The sequence below is a fragment of the Zingiber officinale genome, chromosome 2A (genome assembly GCF_018446385.1).
Source record: "Zingiber officinale cultivar Zhangliang chromosome 2A, Zo_v1.1, whole genome shotgun sequence".
Classification (NCBI taxonomy): domain Eukaryota; kingdom Viridiplantae; phylum Streptophyta; class Magnoliopsida; order Zingiberales; family Zingiberaceae; genus Zingiber; species Zingiber officinale.
The window spans coordinates 86,820,355-86,834,930 of record NC_055988.1 but is presented as its reverse complement, the minus strand read 5'-3'; the positions used below and the strand labels follow the sequence as shown (position 1 = coordinate 86,834,930).

General features: G+C 34.8%; 2 protein-coding genes across 2 annotated transcripts; both read right to left on the bottom strand.

Moving 5' to 3' along the window:
* Nucleotides 1-628: 628 nt before the first annotated feature.
* On the bottom strand, nt 629-2,109 carry LOC122041428 (heavy metal-associated isoprenylated plant protein 39-like). Its single transcript, XM_042601101.1, has 3 exons — nt 1,780-2,109; nt 1,200-1,275; nt 629-1,048 (listed from the first exon to the last, which is right to left on the bottom strand). Exons 1-3 carry the CDS (start codon nt 1,783-1,785, stop codon nt 735-737), a joined length of 396 nt encoding a protein of 131 aa, XP_042457035.1. The 5' UTR covers nt 1,786-2,109; the 3' UTR covers nt 629-734.
* A 1,884-nt stretch (nt 2,110-3,993) lies between these two features.
* Nucleotides 3,994-5,679, bottom strand: LOC122041426 (protein FATTY ACID EXPORT 4, chloroplastic-like). Its single transcript, XM_042601100.1, has 4 exons — nt 5,318-5,679; nt 5,164-5,228; nt 4,399-4,486; nt 3,994-4,267 (listed from the first exon to the last, which is right to left on the bottom strand). Exons 1-4 carry the CDS (start codon nt 5,544-5,546, stop codon nt 4,158-4,160), a joined length of 492 nt encoding a protein of 163 aa, XP_042457034.1. The 5' UTR covers nt 5,547-5,679; the 3' UTR covers nt 3,994-4,157.
* Between the last annotated feature and the right edge of the window lie 8,897 nt (nt 5,680-14,576).

Here is a 14,576-nt window from a genome sequence, read left to right as displayed (position 1 = left end):
GCTGGATAGTTCACAAAGTGAAGCACTTTGTGATAGTTTTAAATTATATCTAGGAAATCTCGAAGGTATTAATATAATTTTATCACAATTCATTCAAGCATTAGTCAAGAATAATTTTACTTTTTACTTTTTATGCTAATCTATTATATTGAACGGAATTTGGATGCAATGATAAAGTTATTGTCATGTGATTTTGAAATGATTCGAGTCGTTGAAACAATCTCCTATAAAATATAAGTAAAATTATGTACAATAGATTTAAGATTGCGTACAATAAACTTAATGTGATTCAATTCTTCCTTTCGGATCAACATTGATGGAAATTTTATGCACTAGACTGTCCTTTATATTAATGTATTATATTACAATCTTCACTTTTTTATCATAAAAAAATCCCTCTTGAGAAAGATTTATGACGCAATGGTAAGGTACGTTATTATTGTATGATCCGACAGTTGCAAGTTTGAATCGTAAAAATAATCAAGATAAAACTACATATAATAAATCTAATATCATCTAATTCTTTCTTAGGATTTTATATTGACAAAAATTTCATATATCGAATTACCCCTTTATGTTAATATACTATATTATTATTATTATTATTATTATTATAAAAGAAGCTATAGAATTGTATTTGGATCGTTCTCAAACACATTAACCTATTGATGAGCTACCACTTCTCCCATTATCTAGAATACAAATTAAGAAAGCCTTCTTGATATTTACACGACTTAGAGAATAGCACAAGCATTTGGATTCTCCTCGCCGCTTGGGGCATAATATCGGTTGGGTACGTAGAGATGGCCATAGCTCGCTTCCATGAATTCCTTAATTATCTTTTCTTTTTTTTCCTCTTCTTCCTTTTTCTTTTTTTCTTCTTCTTCCTTTTTCTTACCTTCGTCCTTCTTGGGTTCTTCCTTTGGCCCCACAGAGACTATCTCGGTGGCCCACCCTTTTCTTAGCTTGCCAACGATGTCAATAGGATCGACTTCACCGATCACGGTCATCTTCTTATCCTTCATCTCTATGGCCACCGAATCGATCCCTAACTAAAAAAAATGTTGGTTAATAATACATAAACCCACTTTTAGTCTAAAATATTAGCAAAAACTCAATTTACTTAGGACAATCGATATAAAAATTATCTGAAAAAAAAAAACAAAGGAAAAATGAGACCAAAAGAGGAAGATGAAAACCTTGAAGAGTGGCGACTGCCTTCATGGCCTTTCGCTTCTCTTTGTCATCTTGCAAGCCCACTTTCACCACAATTTTCTACAAGAAGAAAAATTTTCATTTTTTTTTTTTTTTCAAAAATTCCCTTTTAAATTCGTCAAAAATATATATTCTCAGAATTTCCAAACTATTATAGTTTCCTCATTAAATTAACTGTTAATATTAAAACCATTAGAGTTTAAAAGTTTTAGTAGATATATTTTGGAGATTTTCATATAAACCTTCAGGGGCAGAGTAGTTTTTTTTTTTATTAAAAATTAAATAAATTTACTTGCATCATATTTGAATCTTGAATTTAATGATGAGCATTTTTTTATTTATTCATTATAAATATTAGAAATAAGATTCAACTTGTAATAAATCTGTTGCAGATTTTAGAAATAAGAATCAACTCGAATATATCTTTTTAGTAGATCCTAAGACACAACAAAGAGAACAAGAAAACGAAAAAAAAAAAGGTGAAATATATTTGAATTAAAAAGAATTTAAATATGCCATAACTGTTTTTTTGTTAATGAATCATGAGTATAAAAAGACACTCACCTTCATGCTTTCGAGGAGAAGCTAAATATTAAGCGAACGTTGAAAACCAAGAGACGAGAAGAGAAGAGGAAGGAGATGAACAACTCTATATTGCTCACTTCTTTTATATATTTTTTGTTGTCGTCATCATCGTCGTTGTCGTCATTTTAATTAGGAGAGGCTGAGAAAGCAAGGTGGTAGAAGAAAATGAGGTCCAAATCAAAGTTTGTCTTTTGGCCCCCAAACTGATCTCATGTATTTGGATTCCTCCATGGCAAAGGTTTGATGCTTGGAGATGGTCCCTCCACAATAGCCACCATGTCACGCGAGCAATCCATGTCTCCCTTTTGGCATTTGCTTTTGTTGCTCATGCAACTTACGGGGTTCAATTGAGATCGAAAGGGGATGGCAGTTTTAGGTAAAGTTTTCTACGAGAAAAGAAAATATAGACAAAGATGATGGTGATATCAAGAAAACCTATGCTAGATAAGGAAACCAAAATTATGAGATAAAATGGTACGTCTGAGATTTGACTAGTTAGTGCTTACTTAGTAAATCCACTATACAAAAAAGGTAAATCCCGATCGAACTAAATTATATATATATATATATATATATATATATATATATATATATGGGGAAAAGAATAAGACAATAGTAAGGGCTTTTCAATCTCCCTAACTCTTCATTTCTTGTAATATAAATGGATTAGAAAAATATTTTAAAAAAAACAGTAATATATACATATAAGAAAAAACATATATAAAATGACTTCCTAAAAAGCTTCATGACGGAAGGCCAATTTATTTAACTTTAAGAAAGGTGAAAATGAAAGTTATATTTTAATATAAATAGAATGTTTTGGGTGGCGTAAACTATTTTTTTCCCCTTCATTATTTTAATTTTTTTTTTCATCTTTTATGAAATTAATAATTCTTGTTGACATGCTCTCAGCCACCCAGTCCAAAAAAACATACATCAGTTTTTTCTTCTGCTTTATTAAATTAGATACGACAAATAATCCACTACAAATCATATTAATCATCTTTCTCCTAATCCTCATTCATAGTATATATATATATATATATATATATATATATATATATATATATAATTTAGGATTTAAGAAGTGAAAAAACATATACTAGTTGTGCAACATATCATTCTTCTCTCTCTATGCGTACAAAAAATTTCTACCACACTAACCGCCCCTCTCAGACGCACACGTGAGCTTGGCGAGGTGGTGCAGCCCTATATATATATATAAACAACTTTATCTTACATTTTACAAAACATTATTTCCGCAATTTAAATCTACAATCTTAAGGTCACATGATAATAATTTTATCATTATATCAAAGCTCTCCTTCACAAACAAGCTCCTCTAGCAAACCCTAACCCTCCGTTTGGATGGGGTGAACGAAGGTTCATTAACCGAAAGGGAAGAGAGGGAAAGTGAGCGAAAGTAAAGTATTTACATTTTCTTTGTTTGGGAGGGAGGGAATGTTCATTAACATAACATGTGTTACCGTGTTTGAGAGAAAAGTAAGGGTAATAAAGATTAAATATATAAAGTTACACCCTTACTTAAGACTTATGCATTCCAAAACCTAATATATCTTACATACATTTATTGGTTAAGATTTAAGCGTTCATGCAATTATAGCTCATTTGTTAAAGTCAACGTCGACGTGAACATTGAAATCGATGTCGGTGTCAACGTCGAAGTCTGTGTCGACATCGAAGTCAACGTCAGTGTCAAAGTTGACGTCAACATCGATGTCGACGTCAACGAAGTGCAAACATCGGGCGGTGCGAGTCGGGCGGCGATGCGAATGTTTTTAGTCACGACGCAAAGAATACCTAAAATAATAATTTTTAAAATTAATACAATAAAATGAGGATAAAATTGAAACATAAATTTTTTTAGTTCCCTTTAACCTTCCTTACACCTCAAATCGGGATGTAAAAAATTCTTTCATTTCATAGGCAAGGAAGGTTAAAGCTTACCCTTCCTTGCCTTTCCTTTCCATAGCTCACTTGCTACCAAACAAGGTTTCAAGTTTCCCTTCTCCCTCTTTATCCTCCCTTCCCCTTCCCGCACTCCTCCCAAACGGTGCATAAGGGAAACAAATGAAGGAAATTGGAGAAGAAAGAACTTCGATTGACCGATAAATGTTGATTTGGGAACCCAGTCTGTCTCATGTTCGTTTAGTTTTGATGTATCATCCAAAGTAAACAACTAAGAAACTCATATTCAAAAGAAGTTCTAAACCAAATTAGTTCATGCATGATTCAGAGCATTGATGCAAAAAGAAACTACTATTTGATCAACATAAATAAACATTTGAAGTAGTTGGCGAACATGACCGATAATTTGAAACCTACCGGTTCGACGTTCATACTTTAGTTTGCATGTAAGCTGAGAGGAACACTGCCAATGCACCAACAGAGAGACTCAACAGGAGACCTGAGGGAATGAATTTGCGAGTGGCGGCCAATCGTATGCCTTACGTGCGAAAAAGAATATGAGTAAGCATGTAAATGTTGGCTCGAACAGATGATAACTTTAAGGATAGGCAAAGCTGATTGATATGAGTTGTCTGATGAACAGAGGAGAGGGAGGACAAGAGTGCGTACCAAATACAGAAGAAAATAGAAAAGCAGAGGCGAATCCGATGGCCGTGCCAATTTCCTCAGTCTCAGGTGATTGCATAAGATAATACGCCTGGAAGTATCAACAATGAAGATCGTAAGATAACTAAGCAAATAGCATCAACACAATAAGAACCCCTAGAAAATCAACTCATGATTCAATAATCAAAAGAAGTTGCAGTTCATCAAAGGTTGGAGAATGAATGAAAATCATAACAAAATCAAAGGTTGCAGTTCTTATGGAGATGTAATGGTCCTTAGTCAGGCCTATCATTGATAGAATAGCTTGATTGATTCATTTATAGAATATTTGTCTATGTTTAACATTGGCTAGCAACCTAACACAACCCTCGACCTTTTACATCCATGCTTAAGACCAGCATTGATGGTTTTAAATCATGACGACTATTGTGGATATATATAATCACACCGAGCCATTGACTAGATGGCTTAAGCAAGGTATTATCAGTTCAAGGAGTGAGATTCCTGTTTTTGTCATTTATTTAAAACTGCATATCAAAATGTTAGTGAACCTTTAGGAGATTTACTTTGCCCTTGAAAATTTTCACACATTTTTCTAAAATTAGGTTACAGATTATCAGTTAAGTAGAAAAATAATCATATAATTCAGTTCTAAATCAGTAGTTAACAGATGAATTGGAGGAAAAGGGGACGAAAAAACAAGGCATAGAACCAAGAACTGAATCGAATATAAAAGCAAACAAAAGAAAAACAATGAACAATGCTCACAATGGTCATGAGTGAAGCTCCGGATATCCCTCCAAGAATCGACCCCTTGCTGCCGGATCTCGCATCTGAAGAACAAAAGAAAGAGGGGGGAATTAGTTGTTCGAGTGATGATCGATGAGAAAAATAGGGTTTTTAAGAGGGTTCTCGAGCCTACAAGCGAAGATGCCGCCGCCGAGGAGGAGCGTTCCGTAGGCGGCGGAGGTGACGGGGGCGAGGTCGCCGAGGAGTTGCGCCCTGCAAACGAGACCGGATTTCCTCTTCCCACCATGGCTCTTCTTCATCGGGAGGTTGGAGAGAGGCAACGAAGGAGAGGAGGGGAGTAGGAGAAGGGAGTGGCGGCAGTGAGAGAGGCGAGCGGAGGCAGCCCATGAAACCGACGCCATGCGCCGCCCGATTTCCCCTCCGCAAGCCGATGTCTAGGTCGATTTGGAATCGGAACGGTGTCGGTAGACAAGATCCTGATATTAGCATGCAAGATCTCCAATGTTTACTAAATTATAAATTAGTCCCTTGAAAAGTAGTAGACCTAAACCCTTTCGGTGGCCCCCAGGCCCCAACCTCCCCTCGCCGTCTCGAATCTGGTCCGCTCTCGTCCGGTACTCCCTCTCCCTCTTACCCGGCCTCGCCGAGCGCCGCCTCCGCCTTGTCTACCGTCGAATCCGCCGACCACGACCTCAGACTGCTCCTGGATGCGCGACATGTAGCATTCTAGAGATCCTCGGCCACTGCCATGTTATCCATCAAATCTTATATAATTTTATTCCGACATTGATTCCCTAAATCCGTCAACGTCTTTCATTCGCTCTCACCGAGTAATGCTAGCGACGCAGTCGGCGACGGAAAAGATGAAGGAGTTCGCCGGTGAGACGGCTGCGAAGTTTGAGGGCTCCGACACACGGATGCCGCAGGCGCGGGTCAAGGCAAAGGAGAAGGCGGAGCACCGTAGATAAGGATATAAATCAAACCGTTTGACAACTAATCGGGTCTCGATATATATAAAATAAGTTCAAGCTAATTTAATTTTTAAAAAATTATTTTTCAAGTCAAATTTAAACCGATTTCAAATTATTTAATTTTATTACAAATTGAACACGAACTTAACAATTAAAGTTTAAATTGAACTCGAGTTTAGATTAAACTTAGGAATAATGAGCTTGAACATAAATCTCTTATTATTCTATTTGGTTCGATTCAATTGTCCTCCTAATTGTTAGGGGTGAGCAGTCAACCCATCAAACCGACCAATCCGTTTATACCGACTAGAATCGAATCAAAAAAAAATAATCTGTCGGATATAGTGCCGGATGTAGGGTCCTGATATTGCATTATCTGATCTCGTAGGACCGGATAGTTTTTTATCCCAATAATCGAACCAACCCGATCCACGATCACCCCTACTTGTAGTAACTACTGTTGATAAGCTGCTACACGTTGTAGGCTTGTAGCAGCTACTGCCGATAAGCTGCAACATGTTATACTAGCTATTTCTGATTAGCTACTACAATGTATAATGAGTAATGTCTATTATCATTTTAAAATATTTTATTTTTTATTGTACTTATATTTATATTTTAGATTTCATTCGATATAGGGTCAGATATCCAAATAACTAAAAATTCATCGGATATATGATACATAAGAACCGCCGGATATAGGGCTGGATGTAAGTCCTGCTATTGCATTATCTGATCTAGTAGGCCCGGATAGTTTTTTACCCCAATAACCAAACCAACCCGATCCGTGATCAACCCTACTAACCATAGGCCAGGAGTTCAAATCCTCTGTCCCTAAATCTCTCTGTCCCTGTGTCCCACACATCATCCCAGCCCACCGCTAGCGGCCTCTGGCCGCCGCCCCGATCAACACTGTAACCCTTAGAGAAGGTCAACCCAAGGGGATCGCCATCGGCACGATCGACGTTGGAATCCGACCGGATCTGAGCAGGGGCTTAGATCGACGGTAGAGGAAAATTTGCTCAGATATGATCGGATTCCGACACCGATCGTGCCGATGGCGACCCCCTTGGGTTCACCTTCCTTAAGGATTATAGACTTATAGTGTTGATCAGGGTGGCGGCCGAAAGCCGCAGGCAGTGGACTAGGGTGATGAGTAGAATACGGGGACCGGTGATATTGGGGACAGAGGATTTGATTTGACAGGCGAGAGGCCGAATATTTTGGTTCCTTTCAACTCCATTAAATTTTTATAAATTTGTTTTACCACCATTTTTAATATATCAATAATTAGCAAATGGTGATTAGGTTTAAATATATCAATAATTAGCAAATGGTGATTAGGTTTAAAGACAGTAAAGATGTTTTTTTCCCAAAACATGGTTTAAGAAGGGTTATCTATTACTTAATCTACAATCATTTTAGGATAAAAATGGTTCCTTTTAATTAAAATAATAAAAAAATGAGCAATGATATGCTTAAGGAAAACCTCAAAGATAGACATATAAAATCATGGCTCATCATTTCATTTTTTATGGGTCCCATCATTTTATGTGTCTATCCTTAAAATTTTTCTTGAATTTTTTTTTTTTTTTTGCATATCATTTTTCTAAAAAAATATGCTTTTTTGTTTATTATCAGAGTAACATATGCTCTCTTTTATTTCGATGCTACTATAACAATTAAGACATAATTATTACAATTTAGTTATTTTAATTTTGATCTTAAATAATAACAAAAGGATGATTAAATTCTCCAACGAATAACAAAAAGGTATCTGATTTAAATCTCAGCTACACTAAAGAGGATTTTTCCTCTAATGAAAAATAGGCCTAAAAATGATGATTTGTTTTAATGGATCTTCATTAACACTTCTCAATTTATCTTAATGATCTGAGAAAAAATTTCATGGAATCGAACAAATATCTCTAAGATAAATAGAGCGGGATATCTAGATTATTAAAAAAAAATACTATACCCTACAGGTTAATATAGTTGGCAGGTACATAGAAATAAATCTTAAAATCAGTCACTAAAATAAGGTAAAATGACTCATTGAATATGTAACAAACAGACATAGAAGGGGCTAAAAGTAATAGCTTGTATAAATTTCATAATTTTATCTTAAATTTTTGGAAGGAGAATGAAACAAAACTTCTTATTCTTATTCTATGGCTCGAGAAATCGAGAAGATTGCAAAACTGAAAAATTAGGGAGACAATGAAATTATCATCGCATAAGAACATGCGGTCATCCATAAAAAAATATGATAATGTTCTAGAAATTGAACTATAGAAAATTACGATTCGAGCTTTAATTCTAGTGTTTTGATACACTCAAAGAAAAATCTTAAGGAAAACTCTTAAAGATAGACACATAAATGATGGGACCCACCATTTCACTTTTTTTTGGGTCTCATCATTTATTTGTCTATCCTTAAGATTTTTCCTTAAGAATGTCATTTCTCTTAATTCTATAAATTTATTTTTTATTTTTAATGAATTTGATTTGCAATGTTATGAATTTACCAAAAATATAAAGGAAAAAGGGGAGAGCAAAATTACTGGAATATATATCGGCATCATAAAAATATTCAGCTTTAGCAATTGAATATTCGATCGTTATTCGATCGCTAAATGGATTTAACAATCGATTAATAACATAAATAAAATGTCGTTGAATTTTTCGTCTGATGCAGTGAAGGGAGACGATAACATATATGTTAGTATTAGCCCCAGTATCAATTATGAAATGATTGTAAATGGTTCATTTTGTATCATATATCATTATTAATAAAAAATAAAGTTGATTATTATATTTATTTCAGTTCAGTGCTGATTGAATAAGTATAATAATATTCTTGGGTAATATGTTACTATCTACGTCATATCAATTGGTTGAATTGATAGTGAGATATTGTAGATATACATGGAACACTACTCTTATCTATTCCTAATCAAGCATTAATATACAATGACAGTATTAATGCGTTGAGACTAGTATGTAGGTCAACGAATGACTTAATCTTACAAATCATGGATATGAGATATCAAGTTGACATATTTGTATATATTAGAGAATATATACTGAATGACCCACCATGAGAATGTTTCATGGATCGTTATATGAGTGCCATAAACATTCTCATGTGACTATTAGTATGAATAGTCCTTGGACCTGAAGTCACTATAGTTCCCTACATAAGGAGTTGTGTACTTTGGTATCGGCAAACGTCACCTGTAATAAGATGGACAATAAAGTCGATCACTGGGTATGCAATGAATTATGCGAGGGATGTGAGTGATGTAGATGAGATTTATCCCTTTCATATGACGGAAGCGATATCTGTGGGCCCCTTAATTAGTAGGACACAAGAAAGCATGGTCATGCGCAAATGAGTCAATATGAGATATTGAGCTTATTTAATTGAGTGTATCTACTTAGAGATCAAGAAGCACAAAGATTGATAAGAGGATGACACGGTGTATAGCTCATTGATCAATCTAGATATCAAGGATAGAGGGACCAAGTCATACAAGATAATAGCCACGGACTCGATTTTCTCGTCACTTGGGTAGCAATGATACCTTGCTAGATGTCACTCATTCTTATGTATCTAAATGTTGATTTGGGTACAATGTCAACGTTACGATAACCAATTGGGTCACACACAAAGAACAAGTAAATTTGGAGATGGGTTCATATGATGAATCAATGGATCACGTCTAATCTGAATTGGACTTATTGAGTTAACCTCAATTAGATCTAATTATTGGATTAAGTCCAATTCAAACCAGACTCAAGGAGTCAATTCAAATTAATGAAATAGTGATTCATTGGATTTGAATTGCATGAGATTAATAGAGTAAGACTCGATTGAATTAGACTTGAGTTAGACTCAAAAGAATTATACTTGAGTTAGACTCAAGTGAGGATTAATGGAGATATTCATTGAATTTCGAAATTCAATGAATCATTTCATTCAATTTTTGAAATTGAATTTGAAATGAGGAGTTTTAATTTTGATCCTTAATGAAGTGTAAATGCACATTAAGGCTCATTAATTAAATTAATACACATTAAGTGTTTTCATTAGATGAAAATACTTAAGCAATTTATCTCTCATTTTTGCATAGTTCTTCATTCTCCTTCCTCTTCTCTCCCTCTCTTGGCCGAAACCCCTTCTTGTGGTTACTAGCACAACCTTAGGTGGTTTCCATCTCCACTTGTGAGTTTGTAAGACAAACGAATGCAAGGCTTGTTCATGTGGATACCGTAGAGGCACGAACGTGTGATCGTGCTAAGATCCAAGCTGTCGGACTGGAGTCCATGAGCACGCACCAAAGGTATAATCTCTCATGCTCTTATGTAAACTTAGTATATTTTCTTTTCCCTTCGCATGGATCTCCTAGAGGAATTAGATGGTTTCTGCTACGCATGAGCGTGTTTAGCGCTCTAGTTCCTTACAGTGTAGATGATTGGGGCATTTTTAGGATTTTACTATAGCCCCCTTCTATTTGGGAGGTAGGTCGATGCAGAGGAGAGGTGGGTCTTCCACCGCCCTTTGCCTCATGCAGAGCATGGCCATGCATGCATGCCAGCCCTCCCTACCTCCAGCGTCACCTTCCTCGCCGCCCACCGACCACCTTCATGGTCTGTAGCCTTCTCCCTCACACTAGCCGGCTCCCCTCTTCCCTCTCCATGCCGATAACACCAACGCCACCTCTCCTCCTCTTCTCTCTCCCATGACAGCTAGCCGCCGCTTCTTCTTCTCCCTCTCATCCTCGACTGACTACCGCACCCGCGAGAGTACCGCTCCATAGCCCCGGCGAGCAGCCACCAGTTGCCGATGCCGATATCAGCGTCATTGTCGGCGGCCCTACCATTGGATCCGACCAACTAGCACCCTTGTTGACGGATCTGATTTGTCGACGCCTTTGCCTTCAGATTTGACGTCGATTCATGTTTAGCACAGCCTGTGTTCTGACGATCCAGCATTCTGCTCAACCCCTAATCTAGCCCACCTCTAGCCTTTGAGCCGTTGTTGTTCTCGGCCTTTGCGTCATTGTCTTGTTTCGGCCTGTGTACCGACGTTGTATTCTGGCTTGCGTGTCACTGTTATATTTAAACTTGCATGCCATCTTTCGGATCCATTACGCGTCCGGCTCAACGCAGTCAGATCCAGCTCCTCATTTAACTCACATTCATCTCCGTTTCTTAGTCATGACGACTCGATCAGCATCACAACCAGCTCACTGGCCTCCTAAGCTAGGATATATTTTCCATGCTTATTCTCCACACACTTCATTATTCTATTATTTATTCAGCTCCTTATATATTTTTGGGACCTGCCTCGAGCATCGAGATACTAGGAACCAGGAGAACTCGATCGCTATTTGCAAGTAACATTGATAAGACAGTTCATCATACGCTCCCCTCTCCGGATCATAGCGACTTGATCAACATTTCAACTACATCATTCCGACGGATCCATCTTCTCAACTTTTAGACGGGATCACCGTCATAATAAGATTTAGCGACTGAATTAAATTTCTATCGCTAAATTTAGCGACTGAATTAAGTATCGAGTGGTAATATTTATTTAGCCACCGCATGATATTTCGATAGCAAATCTATGAATGAAAAACTATTCGTTTCATCAATTATCAACTGTAATTAAATTTCGAACGCTATTGATGAAACATAAATTTAAATCAGAGACCAATTTTTAATTTCGTGTTCAAATATTAGTGATCAAAATTTAATTTCGATCACTAATTTCTTAAAAATTTCAATAGAATTCCATTTGTTTTCTTTATTTTTATTTTGTTTACATTAAAAATATCTAAACTTAACAACCAACAAATAACATATCACAAACTTTACAACCAACAAACAAATATCACAAACATCACAACCATATCCAAAATTCACAAGCAACAAACAAATATCATAAACCTCACAAATAATACACCTTAGATACATATCCAAACTTCACAACCAACATACAAAAATATCATAAACTTCCAACTTCAAACCTAAACCATACCACAAGCAATATCTAGACAACACAAATATGAAACCATAAAGTGTACAATACAAATCGTATCCATAATAATACAACCATATCCAAATGTTTATGACAAACATGTCAACATGGCCAAAAATACAATATTAACATTAATCGTCAAATCCTATATCATGTAGAATACAATCTATTATTAAATAAAATAAGCATGAGATATAATATCAGAATAATGCACAAATAATAGAGTATATCAAAATACATACCTTAGTTCTAAAATATAGTACCAAATCATATCACAATCATATAATATCACATTAAAATGCACAAGTCAATCTGCATCAAGTAAAATACGATAGATTTTTAGAATAATATACAAATAAAAATATAGAATCAATAAACAAGATATAGTACCACAATAGTATTAAATTGTATATACTATCAAAAATAATCAAACAAATTTGATTTCAAAACATTAAAACTAACCTCAGAATTGATAAATATAGAATATGATTGCAAATGAAGCTGAAGAGTGAAGATTAAGACATTTATTTTAGGCAAGTAGTTATAAAATACTCAATATAAATCAAAACTAAATGCAGATTATGAAGCACCATTTCAATGATTTCAAAACATTAAAACTAACCTCAGAATTGATAAATATAGAATATGATTGCAAATGAAGCTGAAGAGTGAAGATTAAGATATTTATTTTAGGCAAGTAGTTATAAAATACTCAATATAAATCAAAACTAAATGCAGATTATGAAGCACCATTTCATTATTCTTCCAAAATAAAGTTTAATGTTTAATTATTCAGTTAAATACAAAAAAAAAATTTAAAAGTCAACACACCTTAGAATTTTTACTTATTAGGAGGGTTTGTGTCTTGTGTTTTTTGTGAATTGAAACGATGTGATGTTGAAAAAATAGAAGGACTCATTAGTGAATAGCGATCAAAGAATTCTTTCATTTGGCTAAAATATATAAGGTTTTTTATGATAATATCAGTTGTAATAATTTAGAATAAATTCTTTTTTACTTATATATACTATCACAATATTTTTATCACGAAAAATTGTATTTCTACATTTACAATGATTACACGGACATTTTAACTTATCTCTATCCAAATATTTTGGATGATGCTTAGTAAAATTCATAAACTCTTCAACTCCAGCAAAAAAAAATCAATCGGTAATAGCTCATTTTCTAACATATTGTATATATCCCTACTTTATTCATATACATTGTAACCTAAAAAGAAATAAATTTACAAAATTAATAAACATCTACAAGCTAAACATGCATATAGTTATAACATAAACTCAATTACATCATTAAAATAAATTGAAATTCTATCACTAATACTCAAAATTAAACTGAAATACAATATTCCTGAAATACAGTACCACTGAAATAGAAGACAGTAGAGGGATGGAAATAATCACACAGAAAATACAATATACTTGAAAATATTGTGCAAATATATGTTGGCTTAAATACTTAGTGTAAGGAACATAAAGCACACCATTTTCTTTACTGAGACCTGAAACTCAATCTACATGCATGCTGATGAACTTTGTTACTGCTGGAATATATTGAGATATAAATATATAAATTGATTTCTTTTCTAAAATTCCAAGCTTTTGACATAAGTGGCTAGCCAATCAAATTGAACAAGGCATCAGAGCAAGAAAATTTAGGGGTGCTTGGTTCCCAGAAGAGAATGATAGAAGTGGCGAATGAGAATGTAGGGGTTTTCATTTTCCCCATTTTGATAAGTAATGACTCATTTCTATATTTAGGGGATTGAATCCGTGAAACCCACCACTAATTCCCCAACCCAAGCACCAATTTTCCATTCTCTTCCCATTCTCACTCCCATATCATCCAACCAAGCACCCCCTTAGGGTTCAAATCCTTCCAATGTCAAAAAAAAAAATGTACTGTCTCATTCATAGGTTGAAGGTATACTTTGAAACCACGAGAGACTCCACTGTATTTCATAACATAAGCAAACTGTATAGATTCTAGAATTGAAAACAGTAATATACTAATACTACAGCAAAATCAAAGTGGGTACTATGATGAGAAATCCATATACAAGATATAGTATGAAATCTCTAAGGGAAAAGAAAATAACCTGAGTTTTTCTACAGGGAGACAGCCAAGATGAATATTGCATACAGGGCAACAATCTGTCTCTTCTTCGTCGAGCTTCTCAAATATGCACTTCCTGCAAACTGCTCAAGTATATTTATTAATTTACATATAGATTAACTTAAACGCATAAACCTTTGAAAGTGACTAAAGATCTGAACATGATCGCGTAAGAAATAAATTATCAAATAGTTGTAAAGCTCGAGACCATATTTTTTTAATGCAAAGATTACTGAAGTATATTACATTCAATCAATAAGGAGATATCTAAC